The sequence below is a fragment of the Eumetopias jubatus genome, unplaced genomic scaffold (assembly GCF_037043125.1).
Source record: "Eumetopias jubatus isolate StellerSeaLion01/CBP00866 unplaced genomic scaffold, mEumJub1_p1.0 scaffold_15, whole genome shotgun sequence".
Classification (NCBI taxonomy): domain Eukaryota; kingdom Metazoa; phylum Chordata; class Mammalia; order Carnivora; family Otariidae; genus Eumetopias; species Eumetopias jubatus.
This window is the reverse complement of record NW_028274821.1, coordinates 52,210,216-52,235,353: the sequence shown is the minus strand read 5'-3', so window position 1 is coordinate 52,235,353 and position 25,138 is coordinate 52,210,216. Positions and strand designations below refer to the sequence as shown.

At 36.3% G+C, this 25,138-nt stretch overlaps 1 protein-coding gene across 4 annotated transcripts; it reads left to right on the top strand.

Moving 5' to 3' along the window:
• Nucleotides 1-91: 91 nt before the first annotated feature.
• On the top strand, nt 92-25,138 carry C9orf72 (C9orf72-SMCR8 complex subunit). Of its 4 annotated transcripts, none has more exons than XM_028115179.2 (12): nt 104-154; nt 2,143-2,338; nt 5,285-5,772; nt 6,905-6,964; nt 11,216-11,311; nt 12,073-12,137; nt 14,270-14,342; nt 16,455-16,571; nt 18,881-19,116; nt 21,821-21,878; nt 23,134-23,243; nt 23,356-25,138. In XM_028115179.2, exons 3-12 carry the CDS (start codon nt 5,329-5,331, stop codon nt 23,540-23,542), a joined length of 1,446 nt encoding a protein of 481 aa, XP_027970980.1. In that variant the 5' UTR covers nt 104-154; nt 2,143-2,338; nt 5,285-5,328; the 3' UTR covers nt 23,543-25,138. The 4 variants fall into 4 exon arrangements, with proteins under 4 accessions (XP_027970982.1, XP_027970980.1, XP_027970981.1 ...); XM_028115180.2 differs by lacking the exon at nt 104-154 and adding an exon at nt 210-1,398; XM_028115178.2 differs by lacking the exon at nt 104-154 and adding an exon at nt 210-1,472.

Genomic DNA, 25,138 nt, shown 5'->3' with positions numbered 1-25,138 from the left:
CGGGAAACAACCGCAGCGTGAATGGGTTCGGGGTCGGGACGCGCGCGAGGGGCCCGGATCGGGGGCGGGGCCAGGGGTGGGGCGGGGCGGTGGCGGGGCTGCGGTTGCGGTCCCTGCGCCCGCGGTGGCTGAGTTGCAGGCGGTGGCGAGGAGGGTGAGTGAGAAGCCGGCGGGCCGGCGACTGTTTGGGTTTGGGGTACAGGGACCGCGCGAGGGCGGCGGCGGTGGCAGCAGCTCTCCCCAGGGCTCGGCTTGTCCTCCCTGAAGGAAACCCGGCATCGGGTTTTCCAGCTGGTGACTTAGTAGAGTTGCCTCCATCCGGGCCCCCGGCTTCCCGGCGGCGGCGGCACGGAGACCAGGGGCTGGGGATCCGGGCCTCTGGCCCTCTTTCCCGCCCGCAGTCCACGAGCCGGCCGCTTCCCGGGGTCCCGGTGTGAGATCCAGACGGACCCGTCGGACCACCTGCGCCGCGGGTTCGAGGGAAAGCACCTCGAGCACAGAGAGGCCTGGCTCTGGGCAAGGCCGGAGGGCGGGTGGTGTGCGTGAACCCCAAGTCCGGGTCGGAGAGGAGATAAAGCGGGGTGGGATGGCACGGGGGAGATACCACCTGGCTACACAATTTGAATACAAGTTTCTAGAGATTGTTGATTCCCTCTGAATTTGAGGAGCAATTCTAGACTGGGTTGTGCTCCCACTGTGTGGGTCATGACTTGCTTGCTTCACAGCTCCGAGGTTACACAGACTTACTTAAAGGAAGTGACCATTATGACTTGAGCATCACTTGACTGATAGTATCTGCTGCAGAAGGAAGGGCACTGATTACATGTCTAATACGACTACACGGCATCTGAGTCACCCCCTACTCCACCAGGCTACTATATTCAGGAGACATAGGGAAGTCATGCACTTGCTCAAGAGAGACGACCCTTTCAGAAACAGTGGAGATGCTAGGCCCTAGAAAAGTAACAGTGGTTGTGGCCAGCGGATAAATTCCAATACAAACTGTTCCCATCCCTCACCTGTGATGAAAAGCAAGGGGAACATCAAAAACTAATGATGTAATGTATGGTGATTAACATAATAAAAAAAAGAAGGAAAGAAAAGCAAGGGAACACAACATCTCTGGCTTTACATTTAATTTGTACTTTTAATTTGAAAAATACTGTTTGATACCATCTTTTATCGGACTTTAGAAAACTTTTAACATAATGGGAACCTTACAGAAGCGAGAATATATGGAAGATTAATAATATGGAGTCAGAACACTTGAAATATGATGGTGTTATGTGACACAGATACCTCTGGCCACTACCTCAGCCAAACCGTGCTACTGGAAAAGCCCCGAATTAGTTGGAAATCGCCTCATGATTGACTACTCTTTATACATCCAAAACAAAAGTGAGAGAAATTCTGGACCACATTGCTTATTGTGCACAAAGCCAGCACTAACCTGCTTCAGGAAAGTTACATAGGTGCTAAAGATTTTTTTTTCTCTCTTTATAACATTGATAAAATAGTCTCTTTATTTAGCTCTGTTAGCAGTCCAAAATTTGCTTTCGGAGAAAAAAGTAAAAACAAAAAACAATGAGGACGCCTATCTTTCAAGCCTGCCCTTGGGCTCCATGTTAATTAAGTAGTTCTAAAGAGTAGAGTGGGTTAGCCTCCTATTATGTGAGAAACTTGGATCTGTGAGAGATAGCCTGACCATGATATAAATTTCATTTGCGAATCTTGCCTGATAAAAATTTAGGAAGTGTCCCAAACAGTGAGGTGTTAACAGTTCACTGTCATTAAAGCTGGCCTGGGCAGCGTCAGTTTCTGAAAAGGGGGCTGGCTTACGACCCTGCTGCTTTTAGGGCTGGGAGAAAATAAACAGAAAGCATGGTTATAAGAAGTGTGAGCCTTATGATGGTAGAATTCTGATTTACAACAGCAGTGGACCAATCAACTTTCTAAATACCAGCGGGAGAAGAGATGGCTGGTTTTTAGCAAAGGTTTAAGAAAAAGCAAAGCTTAGAACCTACTACTCTGCTAACAGTTTTAAGAGATGGTAATTAATATGATCTTTATGTATGCATATGTTGGATTATTTTCAGAAAGTATATTGGGTACATCCTCATGAACCCTATTCTTTGTTTACAGGAGTGGAAAGCCACCGTGTCACCCAATTTGGATCCTGGCTTCCCTCAAAAGACTCTTAAGGCTAATCTTTGATAACCTTCTGGAGTAGCCAACTACATGTAGTTATATAGATAAACAACTGTTGGTTTTGACCTGATTTTTTTCAGCCACATTTATGTATATGGAGTTTCCTCACCAAAGATGATGACTTTTAAGTGTTAGTAAAATTATTTTTACAGCTCTCTTAATTATACTTCTCTGTAACATTTCATTTCTCAAAATTATTAATTTTGGCAGGATTTTAAGCCAAACAATTCAACATGATTCTTGTCTTTTGTTTTCTTTCTAATGATAACAGCAATGAGTATAAATGAAATTAATGGTCTGTAATAGTTTAATTTTCACAGTCAGGTAGAAATTTTCTCATAATCCAACCAGATTTTGCTCTGGGGCTCGGTTCGGTTTTAGGAAATGCTTTCATTTTCAGCATGATGAAATGTTTGAGTTAAAATATTGTTCTTATGATTATTCACCATTTTATCCAAAAAGGAGGAACAAAAGGAAAATGTTACAATATAATTTTGTGGCTGTGTGTTAACTCATCTCCTTGGCCTTCAGTTTGTTATTAATGATGACAAAAGCATCGTTACAGTTTGAATTCAGATTACATTCCTGTATTCTATCATTGTAAACTGTTTAAATTTTATGCAAAACAGTGGATATTTTAAATAAGCTAGACAGTTTATGTCCACTATAGTCTTTTAAGACTGTTAAGTTGGTATAACACATTAAAAATTAAATATTCCCTAAATGAATTACTGAACTAAAAATACATACATTAACTGCCTTTATGTTAAATCATTTCAACACGTGCATACTATAAAGTGTTTGCCAAGTTCTGTATACCTATTCTTGACATGCATGATAAAAATGTTCATCTAATACTCTAAAAATAGAAGCCACTTCTTTTCAGCAGTCTCTGAACTCTCTTGACAAGATATAGGTAAAATTCTTTAAGTAAATGAATTGTAGTTATAGATCAAAAGTTGCCTCCCAAAGCAATCCTATAGGCAAAAATAGGTATATCATAATTCACCTATTAATTGCTGTCCTTTATCATTATGATGAGTAGATTCCACAGTTTTAGACTTGCTTAAATGTAATTGTTATGGTTCTTTTCACTTTAGGTCTTTCAATACACATATTCAATTTTTTTTAAAGATTTTATTTTTAAGTAATCTCTACACCCAATGTGGGGCTCGAACCCCCAACCCCAAGATCAAGATTCGCATGCTTCACTGACTAAGCCAGCCAGGCACCCCTCTGTTTTAATATTAGGCAAGAGTGATTCATTTTACACTATCACAGAGAGTATATACCTTTAGAGTGTTAGATTTCAGTGGGTTAAGATATATAGGAGACCTTGATTCTTGCCTAACTCTGACCTTGGGCAGTTAGCTTTTCTCTCTGTGTCTATTTTCCCAGCAGAGTGAAAGGCTTGACCAGTATCTATCCAGTCACTTTGTTCTTTACATGTTCTAAATAACCGAACCTTTTTTAGTTTAGCCTTTTAGTATAGAACTCTTGGTAATGAACTCATTGTACTGCTACACTGCTTTCTTAAATTTAAGTAGCATATTAAATATATTTATCTTCATCTTGATGTTTCAACTTTATTTTAAACACCAGTATTGGGCTTTAGTGCCATGAAACCCAGAGAGCTTGTTGAGAATAAAGGTACTGTTCACTCGTTTTTTTGTTATGTTTCCAGCTTAATTGTGTTTTTGCGATCTTTTGTCTTTCTTTCTTTTCTTTCTTTCTCTTCTGTTTTTCTTTTTCTTTTTTTTTCCCTTTTAACAGCTTTAGGGTATTTCTACTGACGGGTGTCTTTTTTTTTTAAAGATTTTATTTATTAGAGAAAGAGAGCATGAGAGTGGGGAGGGGCAGATGGAGAAGCAGGCTCCCCACTGAGCAGGGAGCCTGATGCAGGGCTTGATCCCAGGACCCTGGGATCATGACGTGAGCTGAAGGCAGACGCTTAACCAACTGAACTCCCCAGGCGCCCTGTACTGACAGGTGTCTTTACTAGTTTCCTAGGACTGCTATCACAAAGTACCGCAAACTGGGTGATGTAAAACAACAAAAATTTATTCTTTCACAGTTTTGGAAGCTAGAATAAGGTGTCCATAGGGACATGCTCCTTTGAAGGCTATAGGGAAGAATCTTCCTTGCCTCTTAACTCACAATAGTTACCAGCAATCTTTGGCTTCCTTGGCTTGTAATCATGTTGCTCTAATTCCTACCTCTGTCTTTACATAGCCCTGTTTCTCTTTTTCCATGTTTCTAAATCTTTCTCTCTTAAAGACACCAATCATTGGATTAGGATCCACCCTAATCCAGTATGACCCCATCTTAATTCGAATATACCTATTTTTTTTAAAGATTTTATTTAATTTATATGACAGAGAGAGAGGGAGAGCACAAGCAGGGGAAGTGGCAGGCAGAGGGAGAAGTAGGTTCTCCACCCAGCCGGGAGCCAGATGTGGGACTCGATCCCAGGACCTTGGGATTATGACCTGAGCCGAAGGCAGACGCTTAACCAACTCAGCCACCCAGATGCCCTGAATATACCTATTTTCAAATAAGGTCACATTCATAAATACAAAGGGTTAGGACTTGAATATATATTTGGGGGTTGGGCAGGACACTGTTCAACCCACGACAAGTGTGGTGGTCTCTAGCTGAGCCCTCCCTTTTCCAATTTGCTCTTCTTTGTTGTTGTGGTTTAGGAACCAAATATCCAATCATTAGAATTGCACGTAGATTGGATATTTGGGAACAGTGAGGGTCTATTTTATGAGCTTTAGCATACGATATTTCATATTAATGTTCAAAGACCCTTTTTTAGGTCATTATTATTTTGAATTTCTAAGTGTATTCCCTGAATATAGGTGACAAGTTATTATGCATCATAAGGTTATCATCGTATTAGCAAGCATTTGATGTGCACCTGCCATGCTTGTCAAATGTCTATCCTAGTAGGAGACATGCTTCTAAATCTTTTGACTGAAGAGAAAACCACATAGCCTAAGTCATTTGAATTTCTGATGTATGACTTTAAAATTGCTGAACCTAATCATTGGTTTTGTATGTTATTGTTTAGATATCCCTGGAGCATTTGGATAATGTGGTAGTTGGGATGCAGTGATGTCGAATCTCTGTCCACCGCCATCTCCAGCTGTTGCCAAGACAGAGATTGCTCTAAGTGGTGAATCGCCTTTATTAGCAGCTACCTTTGCTTACTGGGACAATATTCTTGGTCCTAGAGTCAGACACATTTGGGCTCCAAAGACAGAACAGCTACTTCTCAGTGATGGAGAAATAACTTTTCTTGCCAACCACACCTTAAATGGAGAAATCCTCCGAAATGCAGAGAGTGGGGCTATAGATGTGAAGTTTTTTGTCTTGTCCGAAAAAGGAGTAATTATTGTTTCATTAATCTTTGATGGAAACTGGAATGGAGATAGGAGCACATATGGCCTATCAATTATACTTCCACAGACAGAACTTAGCTTCTACCTCCCACTTCACAGAGTGTGTGTTGATAGATTAACACACATTATCAGGAAAGGAAGGATATGGATGCACAAGGTGAGTGGTTTTTGAGCTTATTAATCATGCTAACCTGGCCACTGAAAGTTTATCTTCTGATATATTCATAACTAATACTTAGAAATGATATGCAGTTAACTTCAAACAGTAGCTATTATTTGCATCTGCCCTATTAGATAGTTCTAGTGGTCTGATGTCAGTGATCTTCATAATAACCCTTGAAGGTAGGAAATGATAGTTCTTTTTTTTTTGGAAACCATAGTTCTATGTTACAAGTAAAAGCTAAAGCTTAGAGGAATTGAGAACATCGTAGTAAGCTTTAGAGTTTAGGTTTGTCTTAGGAACCTTTAACTGTAAAACCTTTTCTCTTTTTGCATTGTATGACCCTGTTTTTTACTTAATACTGTGTGTAGGTACAAGCAGTTCAAAACAAGTGTTTCATAAGCCTTGTAGCCTTTGGTCTCTTTTACTTCTTTGCCAAGTTCTGAAATTTGTAAAATGAGGAGGTTGCACCAAATGGTTTCTAGATGTTCCTTTTAATTTTGCGGATCCAGCCAGAGGAAATTACTGTCATCCCCTAAATCCTGTAATTTAATATTTAGTGATATTTATGTTTTCATATACTTTTGGCAGACCTGAAGAACAAATTTAACTCTCCTTTCTGCTTTACAGTTTTGATACTAATATGGAAGTCTGTTAAAGCGTTCTTAATTTTATAAGGCTTTTACCCCTAGTAAGAAGTAATAGTATCTTTGAAAAGAAGAGTGTTTTACTGTTTGCATACTATGTTTTCTTATTTTAAATGTTCATGAAAATCATTTAAAAATCAGGAAGCCCCAGATACATATAACTTGATCTTACTTAATTTGAAAAGTACAAACCATTAGTTTCCTTTGTGAAACTATGCAGATGTTACATTGACTGTTTTCTAGTAAGTTATCTTTTTTTTTATCTGCACAGAAAAGGGTGTTTTTATTTTATTTTGTATTGTTTATAAGAGAATGGATTTGTTGGATTAATTTCCTGTCCCCTCCCTTTTTTTTCTGCCCTAATGTGGAAAGTATTTTTCCCATGAACTGAATTACACAACAGCATGTCTGCCATTTAACTGTATTGTGAAAAATAAATATCAGAATGTTTTGTTAATTTTCATGAATTTTCTCTTGCTCAGGAAAGGCAAGAAAATGTGCAGAAAATAATCTTAGAAGGCACAGAAAGAATGGAAGATCAGGTAAGATACAGACTGCATACTATCAAACACAACCAAGTTCATGACATGCATCTGTATAAGGCTGAAGGCTACTTTTCTTAAGGCCTTGAAGCCGTACCGTACTATTTTGACAGAGTGAGTATGAAAATGAACAGAGCCTTTATGGAAATATATGGAATAAACTGGATGAAAATTTTCATATCTTAGACCTGCAGAGTTAAATAAGTGAAGAAAAATAGCAATTTTGCTACCTTTTTTTTTCTCTTTGCACGGACTAAGTTTTGAATAACTTGTTCATAGTAAAAATTTTAAGTTTCATATGAGATTTTCTTTAAGGCATTGCTGCTTAAACATTTCCCCAGAAGCAGTTATAACAGGAGAGAAGTGAGTATACTCCTCTAAGATATCTGGGGATACAGGCTTAGTTCTAAGCATAATAGTTTTGTGAAGTCTCATGCTGTATTTTTAACACTCATGCAATTTATATTTTATTTCCTATCTATTTAATGTTCGAATTTGCCAGTGATATTCCTCACATATCTGATTATATGAAGTCTCTAGGGAAACATGCCATGGTTATCCCACGGCTTTGAATCTGCCTAGGGCACAGGCACCAGCATTTGAGATGCATGATTGCATGGTTATGGTTTCCCTTGTGGAAGTTAAATATAAACCATTTCAGTGCAGGGCAGAGATGTTCTGAAGGGGAGTCTCCAAGGGAGAAAGGGTTCTTTGCTTTTACTCCCATTACCTTTGGCCACTCAATGTTCCTTGTGTTGAACTCTAGTCTAAGGATGACTGGGTTGTCTTTACTCTGGTTCTCCTTTAGCGTGACTAAGACAAAATAGTACTTTAAACAATAACTTTTCTAAATTTTTGTGAATATACAGGACTTAAACCAGGAAAATAGAAAACCCTATAAAATGATCTCCTTTACAAAATTGTTATTATATCTGTATTTTTGCAAATAACTCTCCAGGCCAGAGGAGGTAATCCTGGGGAAAGGTCTAACACTTACAAGAAAATGTTTCTCTTTACCCAGAGAAGCTTTGCCTTTACTTGGTGGTCAATGGGCAGAGTGCGAGCACTAGGGAGACTTTGACCAACCTCTAGATGTACCTACTAGTTATGGAGTAGTTAGTAGAGTTACCTCAAGATAAAGAAATTTAAGACCCAATAAAATTCTGCTCTTCCTGGGATTTTTTTTTCCAAACCAGAAACCTGTATTTAAAAAATTTCCCACTATTAACTTTTAATTTATTTCTGTTTTAAGGGCTCTTGAAAATGTTACCCTCTTCCTTCTGTATATTTAGACAAACTGGATTTTTTTTTTTTAAAGATTTTATTTATTTATTTGAGAGAGAGAATGAGAGATAGAGAGCACGAGACGGAAGAAGGTCAGAGGGAGAAGCAGACTCCCTGCTGAGCAGGGAGCCCGATGTGGGACTCAATCCCGGGACTCCAGGATCATGACCTGAGCCGAAGGCAGTCACTTAACCAACTGAGCCACCCAGGCGCCCCAAACTGGATGTTTTTAAAGGGGAAACGTTCTCTTGTTAAGAAGTTCAAGTTAGAGAAGTCACAGGAGGAAAAGATACTTGAGGGATTTTCTTTCCAGTTTCTTCTGTGTTCAGGCTTGTACGATTTCTCGTGTTAAGCTTTGATGAGGATATGCATTCCACTACAATAAATATCTGAGATACAGTGTATGGCACTATATATATGCCTAAACCTAAGGGAAGATATTTTTCTACAGTTATCCTTTCTGCAAAGAAGCTGCCTGATAATTGAATCCTTGCATATCTCACATCACGTGCTTAAAATGACCTTATTTTGAACAAATAAATACTATTTGGGGATGACACATAAGTCTGGAATCAGTCACTGACTTCATTCAGGGCAAGTTTTGGATGCTTATAGCTATCATCTGATAAAATCACTTTACAAGGAAACAGCTATATAGCTAAGTCATTTTTCTTGTTGAATTGCATGTGTTGATTGTAATTGTAAACAAGCATTTTAAAAATTCTTTTAAAAAGCAGAAACAGTGAGTGGTTATGTTTGGAGGTTACTACAGGATGAATTTTTTAAAATAATAAGACCTTCTATATGATACAAGGAGGCTTATGACTTAGCATAAAATTTCCACAGACAGCATCATATTTAAATTCCCAAGTTTCTAAAAAACTGGCTATAGTCACTCAAAAAATGACTCCAGGAATGACTGAGATTTAAAGACCCATGTTTAATAAAATAGTTTCATGAAAGATGAGTGAAGAAAAAAACTGTTATTATTCTTGATATGTGATTTTAAAAACACATTTAGCTAAAAATTAACAGATATGTGACAATTTCATCTCTCTAAAAGTTTACATATTCAGGGGGCACCTGGGTGGCTCAGTCATTAAGCGTCTGCCTTCCGCTCAGGTCATGATCTCAGGGTCCTGGGATTGAGCCCCACATCGGGCTCCCTGCTCAGTGGGAAGTCTGCTTCTCCCTCTTCCTCTGCCTCTCCCCCTACTTGTGAACTCTCTCTTTCTCTGTCAAATAAATAAATAAAATCTTTTAAAATAAAAAAATAAAAGTTTACATATTCAGGATGGTTCAAAAATGTGGGGGCAGGGGTGATGGTAATGAATAAATGAGAGATCACCCATCTTTGAGACACTCTACATTTGTGATGTTCTATATTGACTTTTCAGTTTCATTCTAGAAACTACAAATGTCAATGATGTCTGTTTATTGATTCTTAAAATATATGTGATGATTTTGATTTGCATTTGGGTACTAAACCTTATTGTGAAGGTACAGGTTGAATATTGACTCAAGCTTTACTACTCAGTTATTTGCTGACTACTTCTAAGTCTTTTTATGGTTGGTTTTCCTCATTTTTAAATATAAAATGCATCAGTGACCTTTAACAAGAGTTTTTCATATCTCAAATAAATATCAAAGGAAATCCTTTCTGAATTTGGCATGATAATTATTGCATGGACTGGTAAATCATAAGTCAATGATTCCACTCTAACTAAAGAAAATCATTCCTGGAAGAATGAAAATTAGTTTTAAATAGTTTGTACATCCTTTAGAAACGTTTTGGAGTAGTAGACATGTTTGGGGCTGTGTTTTAACAAGTTATCAGGTATTTCTATCAAAGGATGTCATCATTTGCTTTCAGCTCTTATTTTTTTATTGCCCCATTTATCCTATACAAGTTTTCCCTGCTATCCAAAAACGGAGCGTTCCTGTAAAATCTTTTATACACTGAAATGGCCATAAAGAATCAGTTACCATTAATTTATATGGAAAAGTTTTTTGTTGTTGGTCAGTGTATTTAATTAACTAATGCTACAATAAAAAAACATTAAATTTATTCATATATTTAATGTACATTGCATCTTGATTTATTAAAGCCAAGTGACATTCTAGTGGGCACTTACTGTTTTTTATGTTATTTTATGGAGTGTAACATCAATTGCCTCCCCCAAGTATGACTGGAATAAAAAGGAAACCTTTAAAGATGTGGGGCAGTTTTTTATTTTCACAAATTGTTCCTAGAGATCTGAAACTAGAGTACTGAAAAGCTAAATTCACAAAGAAAAATAGTCATTCTTGAAGTACAAAGATGTCTCTAATGACTCTGTTTGTTTGTTTTTTCTATTTATTCATTTATTTGATGTAGTGTTCCATGATTCGTTGTTTGCATATAACACCCAGTGCTCCATGCAGAACGTGCCCTCCTTAATACCCATCACCAGGCTAACCCATCCCCCCACCCCCCTCCCCTCTAGAACCCTCAGTTTGTTTCTCAGAGTCCATAGTCTCTCATGGTTCGTATATGGAAAAGTTTTTGAGCATTCCCAGACCCAAAAAATAATCCTTCTTAGGCATCTCTGATACCTTAGAACACATCCTACTGATGGATGGACAAAATAAATTGAGCTAAAGCACAGATGCTCACAAAGTCCAAAGCTAAGGCATCTCAGTGCTGAGATGCTGAGTGGGATTCGGGGGAAGCTTGGCCAGGCCACTCTTGCACTATGCGCCACCTCTCATAATGGCTCCTTCAAAACAAGTGCCCGACACTGTTTTAGCTTTTCACCTTTTTTTTTTTGTAGAAGCAGAAATCCTCTTCAGATTTTTTTTGGTTACTGAAAACAGGTACTAATGTAGGTCTTTCACAAAAGCAAAGTGGTGTAACTCAAACTTTCAAAAAGCCAGAGATACCTTCATTGTGTGATTTTCTTCACTTCATTTTGCTTTTTTGTACAGGGTCAGAGTATTATTCCAATGCTTACTGGCGAAGTAATTCCTGTAATGGAACTGCTTTCATCTATGAAATCACACAGCGTTCCTGAAGAAATAGATGTAAGTTCTTACTTGTATTATTAAATAGGAAGAAGGATACCGTCTTATCACTTCCCTTGAGTTACATTAGTAGTAGATATATTACTAGTATTGTAATTTTAGTAGTATCCATTTTTTGTCATATATACTATTCATATGAAGTATTAGCCACTTTAGCAAACACACATAAAACCCTGAGTTTTATAGCCAAACAGAGGCTTTTTTTGGTCATTGATAGGTATGGCAGAATTACATTTATTTAGTTTATTTCACCACTTTTGTATTTCTTAAAAGTAGGAGAATTCCAGACCTTATAGAAGCAATCAGTATTGAATGCGATACTTTTTGTAACAAAGCAGTATACAGTAAGTGGTGGTTTGCACAAGTTTATTTACATTCACTAATCTAGTTTTCTTTATCACTTGTTGGCATTTTGAATTACATACTCTGCATATGTAGAGAAATCTTTAGGAAACTATTCTTGTTTCTTTCTTTGTCATTAAGATTTGTCTCCTGATTCTGATAGCCCAGAAGAGGAAGTTGTTCTTGTCAAGATTGTTGCTTAACTTGCCTGACTGGTTTTCACATTTGTTCTGAAAGTTTATAGAAGTACCCAGAGGTTGTTTTATTGGGATTCTTGATGCTTAGAAATGAGGACAATGTGTCGTATTGAACCTAGACTTCAGAAAACTTGTGTATTTAAGAGTGTTATTTCAATGCTATATTACAGCCAGAATAACTTTGGTTTTTTTGTTTGTTTGTTTGTTTGTGGTGTGTTTTAGATAACTGACACAGTCCTCAATGATGATGATATTGGTGACAGTTGTCATGAAGGCTTTCTTCTCAAGTAAGGATTTTGTTTCTTTTTAAAAAGATGGATAAAGCAGATAGAAATCTTAGGCTCACCTATGATACGATTTGGAAGGATGAAAACGATAAGAGAATCCAAATTATTCTAGGAACAGTATTGCATATTTAAACTATTACTTAGCTTTGTGTTATTTTTTTCATTTATTACATGTCTGTGATATATTTGATGTTACTCTTTTTAATATTTAAAGAAGTCGAGTATCCATAGTGCCCAGGCAGGAAATCTTGGTCTCTTGTTAGGTTCTGGTTTCTTATTTTACTTCTCATTAAAGCTGAAACAAAGAACTGAAGGGGGTTCTTAGACCCATTTCCAGTGTTGGTGGGGGCTTCCCCCGCCAACAAACAATGCTCTAGATATCAAGTGGATGTCCTACAGTTTAATTCAGTTCTGACACTGCCTGGAGAGTGTCAGATTCCATAAATTAAGGGTTCAGTCCCACAAGACTGCGTCTTCCCTACCCCTGGACACCAGTCTAACTGACTGGCAACAGATTGGACGTCACAGCCACCCCGTCCTTGGACTTCAGACACCAGTAACAAGTCCAGGTTGTTACCTGGACTTCTTACCAATTGGCTATAAATCAGGTTCCTACAGCCCCCTTCTTGGGTTCCAAATTGATGGTTCCATTAACTTGCTAGAGCGGCTCACAGAACTCAAAGAAACATTTTATTTACTTGATTATTATAAAGGATAGAACCTAAGATACAGATGAACATCCAGATGGAAAAGATGCATAGGACAAGGTCTGGGGAAAGGGTGAATAACTTCCATACTGTCTCCAAGCATACCACTCTCCCCAAATCTCCAAATGTTCACTAACCCAGAAGCTCTCCAAACTCCTTTTGGGTTTTTATGGAGGCTTCATTACATGGGCATGATTGATTAAATCATTGGCCACTGGATAACCTCCAGCCCCTCGCCCCTCCCCAGAGGTCGGGGAGGGACTGAAAGTTCTAACCCTTATCACGTGGTTGGCTCCATTGGTAATCAGCCCCCATCCTTAGATGCTTTCCCCCAAAAAAAATCACATTAACATAACAAAAAGCATCTCTATCATTTCCTACACTTAGGAAATTCCAAGTGTTTTGGGAACTGAGCCAGGAGCTGTGGATTAAGACGAAATATATATATTTCTTAAAATCACAATATCACCGAACCCTTACAAATTAAGTTTCATTTGGATGGACTTAAGTTTTTTAGACCTAGAAAAGAAAATTATTTGTATTTTTGTTGATCCTTTCCATCTTTCAGCAGATTTTAGTACTTAAAAGAGTGTGGGCTCTAAAACCAGACTTCCTGGGTTATTGCTGTGTAAACCTGGGCAAGATACCTGAAGTCTCTGTGCCCCCGTTTCCTCATCTGTAAAACAGGAATAATAATAGTGCCTACTTCATATGATTTGTTGTAAGAATTGAGTGAGATAAATCATATTAAGTACATAAAACAGTGCCTGGAACATACAAGCACATAATAGCTGACATTTTCTATTTCTGTTTCTTCAAAGGAAAATGTAATAACAGCCAAAATTTATCAGATGCCTACAAGTCAGTCCCTATACTAAGTGCTCTCTCTGCATGTATAAACTCATTTTTTCCCTTAGTGTTTCTTTACGATTGCAGATTATTATGAAATTTTGTTTTTTTCAATGAGAAGTGAAAGGATAAAATACTTGCTTTTTATGTCCATAGTCTTTTCCTCAGAGAATCTCAGAGGCGTGAGTGTTTTTAACCTAGAAGCCTTAACAGCTTGATTCAAAAGCACTTTAGTGCTGAATCTGCTCACTGTAAGCCATTCATACCATTATTTTTAATCCCATTTGATTTTAAATAAGTCACTTAACCTCTCTACACCTCAGATTCTTTCATTATAAACTGGTAATATTTTACTAACTGAGTTTTAAGTTCAAATGGGAGAATCTCTGTGAAAGGCCTGAGGAAAATGTAAAGTACTATAGGAAACAAGGGATGGCATTTTTCTCATAGCTTTGGCGTTCATCGTGTAAAGCTAGTCTAAGTTGTTTGAAGTTCACTTGCCCTTCTTTTGTTTTGTTTTAGTTTGTGACATTGTTTTACTGGCAGTGTTTTTCATCTTTTTTCTTCACCTTGCAGTGCCATCAGCTCACACTTGCAAACCTGTGGCTGTTCTGTCGTAGTAGGTAGCAGTGCAGAAAAAGTAAATAAGGTAATTTATTTTATAATCCAGCCAATAATCTGACTTCTTAATGCTGCTAACATATCATGGATTCTAATTTAAAAGTCAGCTTGCAGTCAAGACAATCTAATATTATAAGGAGGTAATAGAATCTGGCCAAATTACTGTGTAACACCCTGTGACAAAAATAAGTTGAAGTAAACTGCTTAAATAGGAAATCATTAATCCGTTTCATTTTGATAATTCATAAATATTATACAGTTCTCAGTATTGTATAAATGGTTTTGAGAATTTCTTAAAATAAGGTATTTTTAAAAATTATTTGTCTTCTGTTTTCTGATGTCACTTTTAATAAATAGGGCAATAACCATGTACTTTTTTTTAAGATTTTATTTTTTCATTTGACAGAGTGAGTGAGGGAGAGCACAAGCAGGGGGAGGGGCAGAGGGAGAGAGAAGTAGACTCCCCGCTGAGCAGAGAGCCAGAGGCGGGGCTGGATCCCAGGACCTGACCTGAGCCAAAGGCAGACACTTAACCGACGCAGCCATCCAGGCGCCCCAATAACCGTGTACTTTTGATACTAATTCCAAAGAAATGTTATCTGGTTTTTCATCTTGATTTCTCATCTTGCTTTTCCTCCTGAATCTATTTTTTTGGGGGACCTGTTGCTATTGAGTGGTCAGTGGAAGTTATGTTTTATTCAGTAACATTTGTGACCACTTCCTTCAGTGCTACATGAGTTAATAAAGACTTAATGAAGTTATCTTTCCAAGCATTAGGCAGAAACTAAGGGATTTTGCACTTTTCTTCACTGTTAATTAGAAAGAGATAAATTGCACATACCTATCAAATTAAGTAAACCTGATTTTTCTTTTTGTTTTACACAGGAACTATGTTAGGAATGATTATTTCCTTGACAAATATATTTGTATTTTTTTCTCTACCCTGTATGCTTGCCTGACCATTTACCAAAATTATATTTTTCATACATCCATTTATGAGAGGTTAATGTACCTCTTATTATATTGGTCTAGCAATTTATTGTTATATTTGTTACCCCAAGAAGGTAGGTTTCCATCTGTGTCACCCAGAACCTTCAGATTTCACAGAAGGACTGCCCAGTAGCTTTTTGGAAGAAGAAGGCTTTGTGGTTGGGGCTCTCTGTTTTATTTAAAACACTTTTTTCATCCCACATCCTCTTCTGGCATAATTGCTTCTCTTTTATTTTTTTAGTGTGAAAAAGGTTGCCATCACTCTATATTGAAAGCCTACTACTTTAAAGTGAAAACTGTCTGAACATACTTACTTGGCTTTTTATTTTCCTGATAGAGCTATAAATCAAATCCTGTTAGAATCATAGATTTCTAAGCCCCAACCAATAGCTTGCTTATTTTAAGTCAAATTTGATAGAATTTTTTTTTTTAAGATTTTATTTATTTATTTGACAGAGAGAGACACAGCGAGAGAGGGAACACAAGCAGGGGGAGTGGGAGAGGGAGAAGCAGGCTTCCCGAGGAGCAGGGAGCCCGATGCGGGGCTCGATCCCAGGACCCTGGGACCATGACCTGAGCCGAAGGCAGATGCTTAACGATTGAGCCACCCAGGCGCCCCTCAAATTTGATAGAATTAATTCTCATTCTATTGAAGGATTTGGACATTCCTAATATTCGTTACAATGGAATTTCACTATTCAACAGAGGCCATAATTCTGCCTAATTTAACTGCGTTTAGTTTTCTTGTCCAGAATTGTTTGCTTATTTGAAAAATAGTTGCTGCTGGGTGGAGATACAATCAATAATTAAGTCATGAGCTCTTAGTGAAATAAGGATTCCGTGTTCAAATATGTTGAATAAAGTATGCATATCATATCAATCACCTGGTCACAATATATATTCAAACATTGAAAGTTTTGAAATATTATACAGTACGTTTACCAGCATTTCCCAGACTTACTTGACCACACAATTCCTATTTTAAGCAACAACTGTGATGTCCCATGGACTCCTGAAGGTGACTAAGGAATACTTTCTTCTCAGGATGTACTTTATTGACAATAGTGGTTGAAGTTTCTATTCAAATTTCTTTCATAAGCCAACCAGTGGCCTTTAATTTATTTTAATGCTAAAATATTTTCTTTTACAGATAGTGAGAACGTTATGCCTTTTTCTGACTCCAGCAGAGAGAAAATGTTCCAGATTATGTGACGCAGAATCATCATTTAAATACGAGTCGGGGCTCTTTGTACAAGGCCTGCTAAAGGTATAGTTTCCATTTGTCACAAGTGAAAGCAACTTTTTAAAATCATTTTTGACACTCTTTATAAATGTATTTTGAGTGTTAGCATGTAGGACATCATGGTAGATGCCAAGGAGCTGACCTATACACAAGTCTCGGCTTAGAGTATATGTCTTACAGATTTATACTTAGTATCAGTGAGACATTCATAGAGTCTCTTTGTGTGTTTCTCTTTGGTTTCCTATAGCTGCTTGTCTGACCTCAGGATTATTTATTCAAGTTGCGTATCTAAAATGGGTACCTTTCTTTTTAACTGAAAAGAATTTGAATATTTTTTTTTTAAGATTTTATTTTTATTTATTTGACAAAGACATAGCGAGAGAGGGAACACAAGCAGGGAGAGTGGGAGAGGGAGAAGCAGGCCTCCCGTGGAGCAGGGAGCCCGATGTGGGGCTCGAACCCAGGACCCTGGGATCATGATCTAAGCCAAAGGCAGACGCTTAATGACTAAGCCACCCAGGTGCCCCAAGAATTTGAATTTTCATTAGCATTTTTTGTTCATGTGCTGTATTCATTTATTGAAAGAAAATTTTAAACTGCTTCCTGTCTTCAAAAAGTGTATATAGAATTTGAACAATTCATATATATACATATTCACATATGTGTATTTTTAAATTATTTTACATTTTTTATTTACTTGAGTCTGCTTTTTTTTTAATTCTAGTATAGTTAACAGACAGTGTTATATTAGTTTCAGGTGTGATCTAACAGTTCTCTACATTACTCAGTGCTCATCACGATTAGTGTACCCTTTGATCCTCACTCCCTGTCTTACACATCCCTCCCACCACCGCCTCTCTAGTAACCATCAGTTTGTTCTCTGTGGTTAAGAGTCTGTTTTTAGGTTTGTCTGGATTTTTTGGGGGGTTGTTTATTTTGTTTCTTAAACTCCACATATGGGTGAAATCATATGGTATTTGTCTTTCTCTGATTGAGTCCGCTTTTCAAGGAGCAAAGCAGATAAATGTAAATTAGCAATTATTTTCAGTAATTACAGGGAAGATACTTTACTGAACCTATCATTGATATTTCAATTATAGTCAAAGATGTGAAAAAGTAGATTTCCTAATGGTTATGTGATTTTCTCACAGTGAATGCTATCTTAAGGATCTAGGCATAGCAAAATGAAAGAAAATATATTAAAAACTGTTGCAAATAAAAATTATATTCAGCTTTTGCATTTTCAATAATGTGCATGCTCTGAGCTCAGAATAATATTTAAATACAGAAACTACTTAAGGGAAACTCATTTCCAATTTGAACTGCACAAATATGAAAATTAGAATTTCTTTTTATCAAAGACATAATAAAGTACTTAGTACTTTTATTTCCTCAGCACCCTCTTACTTAATTATGTAATTTTTATCCCTGAAAAGGACCTACACCAGATACATAGAAGAAAACTTGAAACTATAATGAAAAAATATTTGTTAACACTTTTCCATACACGTATAAATTGTTAAGCCTTTCAGAAAATACTTTACCATTATATGTCAGGAGCCTTAAAAATGTTCAAAGACTTAACCTACTATCTCTACTTCTGGAAATCCATCCTAGGGAAACAATTATATAAGAAGAAAGATTTACTTATAAAGGTGTTATTACAGCATTATAAGGGTAAAAAATTGAAAATAGCCTCTGTAATTGTGTTCATAACCTATACCACAATGCTTCGTACACAGTAAATAATTCTTACATGGCATTTAACTACCCAATTGACAATACCTGGAAAGACATACATTTTTTACTTATAAAAATACATATTCATTGAGATTTAAAAGAACATGTAAGTAATCTAAAAGAAAATAAAAAGTTCCCCATAGTCTCATAATCCAGTGAATAACCACTGTTAATATTTGGTTAATAAGACCAAGATATTATATATCTTGGTCCTCTTTTTTATTCTTCTGTATGTGTCTTTGACATAACTCCCTGCCCCCTCCACATATTTTAACCTCCATTTTCCACAATATATTATGAACATCTTTCTATATAAGCACATAAACTTCAGCAAATTAATTTTTAGCAGCTAAACAAAAAACCATTTTTATTTAATCACTTATCTTTTTGGCTGCCTAGCTTGTTTTCTAGCATTTTACTATTTAAACCAGTGCTGTAGTGCACACATCACTAAGACTTTGTACACAATCATGACTAATTTCCTAGGATAAACTCCTAGAGATGGATTTGTGAAAGCCAGTTTTTCTAATTAAAAAATAATTCTTCGTATCTTTTGGCATATAAGACGATAAATTTTCTTTTCATTATGACAGGATTCAACTGGAAGCTTTGTGCTCCCGTTCCGGCAAGTCATGTATGCTCCCTATCCCACTACACACATAGATGTGGACGTCAATACTGTCAAGCAGATGCCACCGTGTCATGAACATATTTATAATCAGCGTAGGTACATGAGATCTGAGCTGACAGCATTCTGGAGAGCCACTTCAGAAGAAGACATGGCTCAGGATACTATCATCTGTACAGATGAAAGCTTCACTCCAGATTTGTATGTAATGATATTATTGTTAAACAGTATTATGAAATTATATCTTTTATGAGTAAAAACAAAACAAGCCTATGTTTGAAAGGAAGGAAATATTACTAAGAGAATTATGCTTGAAGAAATAATTTGGTTAATCATGCCCTTTTTTTAAAAAAAAATTTTATTTATATATTTGACAGAGAGAGACACAGTGAGAGAGGGAACACAAGCAGGGGGAGTGGGAGAGGGAGAAACAGACTTCCCGCCGAGCAGGGAGCACGATGCGGGGCTCAATCCCAGGACCCCGGGATCATGACCTGAGCCAGAGGCAGACTCCTAAGGACTGAGCTACCCAGGCGCCCCTGCCTTATTTTTTTTTCTTAAATGTCTATTTTTCTTAATATAATTGTGTTTTGCATAGGTAAGTTAGATTAGTCCCTAAAAGTAAATATTCAAGTATTTACTTAACAAATATACATTGAGGCCCTACGCATGATAATAGGTGCTAATAAGGTTGGGCCTACAGTCTAGTGTATAAGAGTCATCAAAAGGCTTATTAACTAAACCAAAGAACCAAAGAAGTAATTCTTTTTTTCTTGATATGTAAATATAAAATACAACAGAACTGTGAAAATGCATGTATAGAGCATTCTTTTATTTGCATTTTATATGCAGTGAAATGAAAAACATTTCATTTTTTTATTCATAAAGTATGATCAGTAAATTAAAAAGAGAAAAAGTAATGATAAAATGTTGAAAGTTGACCCAGTTAGAGGGGGAAAAATTATAAACCCGAATTATAAAACCCCAAGAAAATACTTAAGTTCTAAGTCAGGAGAAGAAATGCAGTATAGTCTGATGGTTCTCTTTAATCAATTTAGAGTGCCCAGCCCATATAATGTGCTCAATAAATGTTAACTGTGATAATCCATGTTTGAGGGTATAAAGCAGCAGTAAAATTGGAGCAAGCGGCCCTGTCCTGTAATTCTAAGAAACATTTGGAGCTGAGCCAGGGGACATGTGGAGCACCAATAGTCACACAGAAGTTACTGACCGAAAGCGTAGAAAAAGAACCCCATGTCCAAGGGATCCCCAGCCTCATGTGTCTCCAAGTCCAGAAAGATGGCATCATTAGGACCCATCTTTTTCCAGCTGTCCACTGTTTTTGTGCGTTCCATAGAAAGTTTTAAGGAAATTTGTTTAGAAAATGAATTCGTCAAAACGGGAATTCCAGGTGACTAATTTTTTAAGTATTGGTAATTGTGGTTCATGTGTAGGAATTCACAAAACTAATCTGTGCTTTCAAGCATTTTCTTCTTTCCTGAAGTATTTAGTATTTTCTCCCCTTTTTTTGGTTACTTCAGCGCTCTTTTTGGGGAAATTTAGTGAACTTTAGAATGGATTTATCATCCAGTAATTTTATTTTTATTTTTTTAGAGGAGGTATGTGTATGCTTTGAACATTTCTTACTCATTTTAGCCAGTTATGTTTTGATCGCTTCACTGATTTGACAGACTTTGATTAGTCAGCTAGTCTTATTTTACTGATGATTTAAAAAATGACATCATGAATTTTTAAAATTTATTTACAACTCCCAAGTAAATTTTCTGAACATGAAATTGTCCAAAAATAATATTCTACCATTAGATTGTATATTAACTTTTACATATTACAGATATATTTACTTTTTAGTTTTCTTTAAGCAGTATTATTTATTTTTAAGATATTTTTAATTTTAACTTCTAAAAATAATTTCACTCACTGCCATTACATGGAAAATGAGTGACTGGAAATATCCTTTTTTAACACTTTGCTTCATCTGATTCACCTATGACAAAGACAATCAGTTTGAAAAGGGGTGCTGCCGGCTAGTAATCATGCAGGGCTGACTTTTTTTTTTTCTTTCTCAGTTTCCTTCCTTCTTCTGCAATTTGGTACACCCATCTCCTGAAGTAGGAAATTTTAAGTACTTTCCTATTTCTCTATGCACACACCCCTCTTTGTTTGCCTTTCTTGTCAGTTCAGTGATGATCCCTACCATTTTCAGTGAAAAATTGCTTACCTTATGCTGTGTTAGAGATACATTATCTCTAGTGTGTATTGTGTCTTAACTTCTTACTCTGATCATTGCCTAGGTAGGTAACCCTTTCCTAAGTAGTTCGTTCATGTTACTTGCTTGGTGATAAGTTTGTTGATGCAGCTCAGTGGTCAAGATGTTTCTTAATCCCACTTGAATTTTCCTTAGCATTTACCCTTTTACCTTTTTCTTCCTGAACAGCTTATTACAAGTTACTATAACATAAAGTTAACCTTTTATTTTGTTCTGGGTTTTGGTGGTGGTGGTATGTGTTTATTTTTCTTGCTGTTTGTTTTTTTTTTTTTGAGATGGCAGGAATTGGCAATTGTATTTATTAATTCTCTAAGCCTTTCAACATTTTTTTATAAGGCGAGGGTACAAAAATAGATTGATAGGGACTTACATGCCCTTCTTGGGGCTGTCTATATTTTTAAGAGAAAAATAATTACATAGTGGCTTGACAAACTCCAGTAATACAAAAATGTATCCTTGAGTTAAAATAAATATTTTTATATCTCCAAATATATTTATATATATAATTTTTTAAGTATGTTTATATATAATATTCCATTTCTAAGAATTTAATTTATTGGCTAGAGTGAGGGATTTTGGAAAGTAGCCATTTCAATGTTTGGACTGTTTTCTTCATAGGAATATTTTTCAAGATGTCTTACACAGAGACACTCTAGTAAAAGCCTTCCTGGATCAGGTAAATGTTAAACCTGAGATTGTCAAAATGAATGATATGATATGTTTTCTTTTTAGTGTATACTACATTGCCTGTGCTATATATGTAGCATCATAGAATTAAGTTGTTATTTTTTTAAATCATTATCTTTTTGTAATGTTTCAGATCTTTCTAAAGTGTCTTCATAGTGTTTCTTTTGAATTGTTAATGGGTGTAGCCTATATATTAACAATGAAAGATGTGATATGTCAGTCAAATAATTAATGTTTTAATTCCAGCCACTAACCTATCACTCTTTTGGGGAAAGGAGAATATTTTTTATTTGCCTTAATTGAGCCAAAATGTCTTTAAAACTTAGTATACTTCTGAAATAATAACATCTTTATTGTCTCATTCTTTTGAAAAATACCTACTTAACATTTGAAGAAAATTATAGATTATAGGGGACTTATTTCTTAATATAACAGCTTTGTCATAGTATCATTCTGGGGACCAAGCCAGGAAACAGTATCATAGAGGTAACTTTGAAATAATGAGGTCCTTAGATTAACTCAAAATTTTAGATCCAGGTCTGTGTAGTCTGTGACATACTGCATAGTTCAAGGATAATTCATAGTCATGCAATTAATTCCATGCTTCTCGAGCTGAATAAAATCATTTTACCACTACACATGTACCCTTACCCCCAACAGTAGAGAGAGAAGAATATCTCAAATCCATAGTCTGTAAGCATGGCTCGACTTCTGGGAGCTTCAGTTTTATTTGGAGATGTGGGCAGAAAAAGTTAAATAATACAAATGGAAGTAAATTACATCATGATTCTTTTTTTTATATATTTTATTTGAGAGAGAGGGAGAGCACACGCAAGCAGGGGGAGGGGCAGAGGGAGAAGCCGACTCCCTGCTGAGCAGGGAGTCCGACATGGGGCTCCATCCCAGGACCTTGGGACCATGACCCGAGCCGAAGGCAGCCACTTAACCAACTGAGCCACCCAGGCGCCCCTACATCATGATTGTTAATAATAAAGTAAATAGGGATGTATTCTGAGATAGAATGCAAAATTTGAGTTCATTTTCGAAGATAAAATAGAAGACTTAAGAAAAACGTGATTGCATTAGACTCTACTTCCTGTCTATTAGGGACATCCAGGCGAATGGTTATGGAGAACTGCTCTAATATGTGTTATCTGCCAGACATTGTCAACTCTGTGATGGAAACATGCTGTATAAGAAGAATTGGAGCAGATTATTTATTAAAATACTTCCTTTTCCTGTAGGTCTTTCATTTGAAACCTGGTTTATCTCTCAGGAGTACTTTCCTTGCACAGTTTCTACTCGTCCTTCACAGAAAAGCCTTGACGCTAATAAAATATATAGAAGATGATACGTAAGTAAAACCACATGGAATAAAAACCTTTGTGCATTGTGTTTTGTTTTGTTCCTTTTGGACGTTTTCTATATTTTTATATATAAAAATTTTTTTTCTTCATTATTTATAGGCAGAAGGGGAAAAAGCCCTTTAAGTCTCTACGGAACCTGAAGATAGACCTTGATTTAACAGCAGAGGGCGACCTTAACATAATAATGGCTCTAGCCGAGAAAATTAAACCAGGCCTACACTCGTTTATCTTTGGAAGACCTTTCTATACTAGTGTACAAGAACGAGATGTTCTAATGACTTTTTAAATGTATAACTTCTGAAGTATATTTTGTCACAATCATGATTGCTGCTAAAGTAGCTCGGTGGTGCAGGAGACATCATTCCCTCAGGTCATGCCCTAGAGTCCTACTTGGCAGTGCAGTTAAAGTTAGTTACACTACATTTGTCACAAGTCTGTAAGGGGATGTCAAGTGCATCGTTACAATGAATGCATCTTTTCCTAGATGTGCTATCTTGGGATACAAACTTAGGTTTACAGTTATAGTAAATGTTACTGCTCTCTATTTTAAAGATACAATAATAGAATATAAACTTGACCACAACTACTGTTTTTGTAGCTTACAATTCATGGTTTACATGTATCAAAGTGAAATCTGAGTTTTCACAGATAAATACTAGTTGACTTTTCATCTCTTGGTGTTCCTTGAACATAGGTTAAGTTTTAGAAAGAATATATTGATCAAGCAGATGCTTAATTCAAATTAATTATCAGATCATACTTCATAGACTTAGTAGTCCTTAGAGTTCAGTTTGTGTAAAAATGTCATGCAATACATGTAGTCCCAACGGTGAAACACGGTCAGGGTATTTGTTTGTTTGTGTATTTTGTGTTGAGCTCTGTCAAAGAAAATAGAGGAAATTGGATTTTATGTTTTAGTAGTTATTGCCAACTATTTAAATTAATTTTTATTATTTTTGAGCCAAATTGAAATGTGTACCTCCTGTGCCTTTTTTTTTCTTGAAAAATATAATGACTTGGAAGAAGTTCAGATTACACTAGTCAGTCATTTTTATCTTGTTTTCCTCTTATAGATTCTCACCCTGATTTGGCAGTTGTGACTCCCAAGATTATAAAATGCAATAGAGAATATACTAACTAGTAAGATCTTTTTTCAGGAACAGAGAATAGTATCTTGTCCTTTTCCTTCTTCTATTTCTGCCCATATTTTTGAAGTTGCTGGCAGGTCTCTGCCTGCATCTTGTGAGGAAAGCAGGAGAAACTTTACTGATGTGCTATTTTACTAGGTGCTACTTTGGGAAAACTAAGTGATCAATTTCTTTTGTTTCCTTAATGTGTTTGGACCATTTTGCTAGCTATAAAATAAGTGATTAATATAATTCTGTGCTAGAACAGTTTTGACATAATAGTATATACAAGCAGCTAAAATATTTTTATTTAAAACTGTGGAAGTTACACAAAAGGGAAAAATATTTATAAGAAAGGGATAAAAGTGACAGAGTCCCTCTGCTGTTGCTCACCAAATTGAACCAAAACCAACATGTTCTTTTCAGAAAGGTCCTAATTGCCTTTCACATCACTGATCAGAAAGGTATAGACAACTTGATTTATAGACACAAATGGTACTGGATGACTGGCGCTCTGGCTCAGTCATGAAAGAATTTACAGGTAGTACTTTGTTGTACCCCTTACTCAGTGCTTTCTATGTGAGGTTATTAAAGAGTACGGACTGATTATCTTCTTTTGCTGGTTTATTGTACTGTGATAAAGAATGCAAGTTGTACAGTGAAATAAGTTATTAAAGCATGTGTAAACATTGTTATATATCTTTTCTCTTGGATGGAGAATTTTGAATAAAATATCTGAAATTTTGTCTCAGCAA

Bases quoted from the DNA above. Each gene is read 5' to 3' on its own strand.
- C9orf72 (XM_028115181.2), top strand. From the start codon at position 5,329: ATGTCGAATCTCTGTCCACCGCCATCTCCAGCTGTTGCCAAGACAGAG. The intron at 12,138-14,269 runs GTAAGGATTTTG...TTCACCTTGCAG, and splicing joins CATGAAGGCTTTCTTCTCAA to TGCCATCAGCTCACACTTGC. The intron at 23,244-23,355 runs GTAAGTAAAACC...CATTATTTATAG, and splicing joins AAATATATAGAAGATGATAC to GCAGAAGGGGAAAAAGCCCT.